This window comes from Aulonocara sp. 'chitande type north' Nkhata Bay, linkage group LG3, assembly GCF_057382095.1.
Source record: "Aulonocara sp. 'chitande type north' Nkhata Bay isolate Kocher_YH1m ecotype deep benthic linkage group LG3, A_spYH_male_GT1.1, whole genome shotgun sequence".
In the NCBI taxonomy this organism is placed as follows: Eukaryota; Metazoa; Chordata; class Actinopteri; order Cichliformes; family Cichlidae; genus Aulonocara; species Aulonocara sp. 'chitande type north' Nkhata Bay.
In genome coordinates this window covers 35,468,379-35,473,594 of record NC_141346.1, presented here as the reverse complement: position 1 = coordinate 35,473,594, position 5,216 = coordinate 35,468,379, and the positions used below count along the sequence as shown (strand labels likewise).

The window sequence follows — 5,216 nt, the reverse complement described above, 5'->3', positions numbered from 1 at the left end:
CTGCATGACCGACAACCTACACAGACATATGTGAGTGCCTTTAGTTTGATGTCTGAAGTTTCTGTCTTTATTATAGTGCTCTGTATCCTCCTCTACACTGGAAACACTCAAGGTGACTGAAAAGTTTAACTTTTTTATTTATTCAATAAATATTAATCTTAACTACTTTATCAGTCTTAAGCACCTCACATTTTTGTTTTTATTTCATTCTTCATCACTATATTTATAATTTTATGAATATAAACACAGTTTGTGTTTTGAATAGTAAAATATATATATGAACAATATATGAACAGTGTATGAACGCACTGTCACAGATTGTTTCGTGCATAAAAGTGTTTCAGATTGTTAACTTTGTGGTTGTGTTGGATTCTAGATGCTGTGCTAACTATTGAACCCAGCTCGTCCAGTTATTTCATTGGAGAGTTTGCTACCTTCAAATGTGACATGAATGAAGGAGAAGACACTGACTGGTATTACGAAATCAAGAAGGACGGTCGAGAATTTGTGGCCTACAACGCAGACAAAGACTTTAGATTAGAAATTACATCTACAGGTTACAGTGGTGAATATCAGTGCTTTGGTAGCTGGGTGAGCTCAGGTCATATAAAGAACAGTAATACTGTCTCTATAACTGTATTAGGTAAGTCTTCAGTGACTGACAGCATAAATGTAGATGCTGTAGATCCCTGTTCAAATGCTCAACTGAATTATAAAATAGAGAACATTTAATTCAATTTGTCATTGAACTTGAATTTTAACCAAGATCACTGTACCTGTTACTTCGTTCACAGTAAAGTCAGTGCTACAATACTCACAGACTCTGTAATCTATCATTAGCAGGTGTGTGAGTTTTAACAACAGCAATTATGGATGAAATTCAATTTAATTACATTTCTAAAGGAAAAGAAGAAACATAAGAAACATCAAAAGCTTCATGAAGTTTAAAGTGACGATGTTTCTGTTATCTAAACCAAAACATGAGGAAGAGACATTTAATGCATCATTGTGTTTCATCCTTTTTCATAACATCAGATAGACCCAGGGCCACACTGACAGCAGGAACAACAATCATACCAGTAGGGGGCAGTGTGACACTGACCTGCTCTGTGCAGAGCTCTGATGGATGGAAATATGAGTGGGTCAGACGAACCCAAACAACCTCTGAAGTTCAAATCAGAGATCAACAAAACAGAGATATCAGAGTATCTCAAGGAGGAATCTACAGCTGCAGAGGAACAAGAGGAAACCCAGTTTACTACACTTATAGAAGTGATGAAGTCACCATTGAGATAACCTGTGAGTTCAGTAATTTAGTTTGAAATATACATTCACTCATGATTATCAATATACTGTGTTAAGTTTTCTCTGCTGATTTCATGTTTCTATTTGTATCTATTATGAGAAGCCTTCTGTCTTCTTGTGAATCTGTTGTTGTGGTCGGAGCAAGGAGACGTCACATAAATTAATGGAAAGGAGTAATTTACAAATAACATAAAGCATCATAATGAATTAAAGCAAAACAAATGTATGCACTGAAAGGATAAAATGCACTATGAGCCTGTGTGAGAGGACAGAGTAGAGGAAAGTGAATTACATCAGTATTAATACAGCTTGGACCCTTTTAACGTCCTGTGCTTAGCAAAAAGAAGGATGTACTCATAGCATGGCAGTTTGATCTTATTGCTTCTTATTTGTTGTTGTAAACCTAAATAGATGGTATACTGATGTTGAATGCTCACAACATCAGGCCAGTGCAATCCTATGGTGACCACACTGTTGTAAAACCCTTGGTTTACACTAGCCATAGATGGTGTAGCGGCAATCTTCGGTCCTTCTTTGCCACTTCTGCAGGATGTAAAGTTTCTGACTCGTCCTTTTCTTAGATCACTTGTATGCCTTTTGGTAGCAAACCCGAAAAGTAGAAAACATATGTCTCTAGTAGGAGCTCCGTTTACATTTCTATGATATTATATCTGAAACAACTATCACAATGACGGTCAGAAAACTGTTCCTTCCTGCTTACTTGCCTCACCTTTCATCACCACATGGTGGCCCACTACACACCGCCTTTACAACATCTACCAACACTTTACAACAACAATAACAAAACAGGACAAATTTATGGAGCATAATATATTACATTACAACATAAAATAATCCAGATTATAACTAGAAACCACACAAATTATAGATCACCGTAGATCTGAACTACCTTCAGAACAGAAAATATGAAGTAATTTAGATCATACAAGATGCAAACAGAACTAATTTAACATTAGGAGAATAGTAAAATATATGTCAAGTTTGTAGGAGGGATTAAGACCGACTCTGAAATACTGAGCAGCTGAAGTCAGAGGGTACTTTAACTTAAAGCTGAACCTTCTTCATTCAAAATAAGCATGGATAAGTTATCACAAAGCACCAGGTCAGATTCCAGGGCTTCACAAACATGGATATTGTGGCATAAACACTACAAAGTATCCATCATATTAAACTGACTCTTCAAAAATTTCTGCAATATCAGGCGAGTCTTTGTGACAAGGGAGCAGCCTAAAGAAGCTTTTAACACTTATATGCATACTTTGTGATTATTCCACGTGTTTGTGAGGCTCTATTTTATAATATTATAAGAGACATTATGCTTTAGTCCATCTGACGCTACCTGGTTGCACCTCACCTCATAATTAATGTTATTCTTTCTTACAGCACAGTCCAGGACTGAAACGTTTCCTACTCTGTTGATCGCTGGACTTCTTTGTGGAATTTTACTGATTCTTCTTCTTCTTCTGCTGCTGTGTCACATCAAACTGTTAAAAGGTGAGACTTTTTCCTTCTGATACGAGATTTATTATGATCCCATTATTATGTAATTATTCAGAATCACAGATGTATCCTGAACACTCCATGTAATGTCACAGCACCAGAACAATTAAAAGAAAAACATGTACTTGTCTTTTTTACAGATAAATCTTTTATCAGGTTGGTTCAAATCTCCTACTTCACATTTTTACATAGTAGAATTACAACCTGTGTTTCTTATCAAATCAAATGTTTTACTACATTTTATGCTTCACCAGGACTCAACACATGATCAACCAGGAAGAAGCTCAACACAGCCAAAATAAATCTCTCCAAGGTCAGCCTTAACTATGACAAGTTTTGCTATTGTTGCTTTATTTATTAATTTATTTATTTTATACTTTGACTCTGACATTTGCAGTTTTTTTATTTAAAAGATAATCAAATTCATATATAGAAATTTCATTATTAATCTAGCACTGACTTGTTTTTGCAGGTGATGCTTGTATATATGAATCAATCAGAGACTACGATGACAGAGAAAAGGGTAATGCATTTATAGTTTCATATAAGTATGCAGACTCATTGTGATTATGTTCCATTTTTATGTATTAATTCTTCATTTTAGCAGAATGCAGGGATTTCACATATTCTTTGATTGAGCTTAAAAACTTCACTAAGAAAGGTAAGAATTCAAGTTAATTCAGTTCAATCCAGTTTTATTTATATAGGGCTAAATTACAATTGACTCATATACTTTTTATTGTGAGATAAAGGCCCTACAGTAATACAGAGAAAACCACAACAATCAGATGATCTGAAAGCTGAAGGCTCTGCTTTCCATTCGACTTTTAAATATCTGATGAATCACCAGTAAGCCTGCAGTATGACAGAGAATAAAATAAAAATTTCTATACAATTTATTTGCAGAATGGTGAACTTTTGCAAATCGTACCTGTCTAAGATTAGCTTTTTTTTGCAACTCTTCCTTTTCCAGCTTTATGTTGCCCCTATACCAACTTTTTTGAGTGATGGTGCTATTATCATTAAGCTTTGTACAGAGCCCCAGATCTGTTGGAAGTGGATTTGTAACTGTAAAGGTAAGGATGTCATCCTATTTTACCCTGATGATCTGTCCATCCTCTCATAGATGACAGCCTGTTGTACGCAGATGCCACCTACAGTAAGGCTGAATGCAACAGTAACAAAAGTAAGCAAAGCAATAAAATAGGTACCATATTTTCTTCTCTTTTACATTTCATTTATCCATCAGGGAAAACTATATAAATGGGTAAAGTTGTCAGTTTGAAGTAAGATGTTACTAAAAATGTTTTTTATTTGCAGGAAAATCAGCCACTGAAGCAGCTGACAAAGCGGTCTATTCTGAAATCAAACCACAAGAAACACAAGGAATTTTCATGTTGTGACCTGTGACTGTAATGATTATCAAATAGGTTTTAAATTGAGTAAATTCATTACCAAATCACCTTTAACCATTAAATAATCATGATTATGTTCTTCCAGATTAATAACAAACAAAAGCAGTTGAATGCAGGACAGAATTTACTTTATACATCCATCCATTCGCTTCTGCTTATCCTTGTTCAGAATCAATTCATATGAATTTTACAAAGCATTGAAAGAAGAAATGAGAAGAAAACATGCCTGTTTTTTTAAAAAGCTGCCATTTCATTATGAATGAGCTTTATCTGATGATGTGGCTTTGAGTTCAGTTCAGTATCTGTACTGATGTTTTCTATATCCTGAATGGATTAAGTATCATTTGAAAAAAAAATTTTTTTTAATTTTATAAAACTTTATAAAACTGCAGGCAGATTTTTCATTGTGTTATCTGATTCTGTGTGCCATATAAATACACTTTATATACTGTGACATGTTGGGAGTGGCTGGAGTGTAGTTCCCTGCTGTGCCTGTGGAACAGTGTGTTTAATGTTGAGTTTTAAGCTGTGATTACTGTATTTTTTATGTTTATGTAACTGTTATTGCTGTCCCTGCCAATGCTGCAATGTTGTTTTCACTTACAGTTGTTTTGTGGTGGTAGTTACAGCATGAGTGAAGTTATGTGCAGACTTACTGAGCCCTTTAGAAGCGTTAAGTGTTAGCGTGTCTTTAAATGCTTAGTAAACAGCGTCCCCCTGTGTCTTTATATATAGTGCAGCTTTCCTTGGGACTAAAGTTTCACCAGATTCAAAGTGAAATAAGATCAAATTTGGAGCCTTCATTCTAGTTTTGACTTCTACTCATTTGTGTTTGAAGTTTCTGTGCTTTTACAAATGAAGGAGGACAAATAAAGAAACTAAAATGCCTTTTTTTATTATCCAAGCTTCACATCTTCATTACTTATTTTGGAAACAGTGTAGAAGCAGGGCTACAACTGAAAAAAAAATCTTTAC

General features: G+C 34.7%; 1 protein-coding gene across 1 annotated transcript; it reads left to right on the top strand.

The window, feature by feature from the left end:
* LOC147335355 (uncharacterized) lies at positions 1 to 4,986 on the top strand. The gene is made up of 10 exons (XM_086278526.1): positions 1 to 112; positions 377 to 643; positions 1,036 to 1,299; positions 2,710 to 2,820; positions 2,967 to 2,982; positions 3,081 to 3,139; positions 3,299 to 3,349; positions 3,431 to 3,487; positions 3,953 to 4,012; positions 4,147 to 4,986. Exons 1-10 carry the CDS (start codon positions 49 to 51, stop codon positions 4,227 to 4,229), a joined length of 1,032 nt encoding a protein of 343 aa, XP_086134652.1. The 5' UTR covers positions 1 to 48; the 3' UTR covers positions 4,230 to 4,986.
* The last annotated feature ends 230 nt before the right edge of the window (positions 4,987 to 5,216 follow it).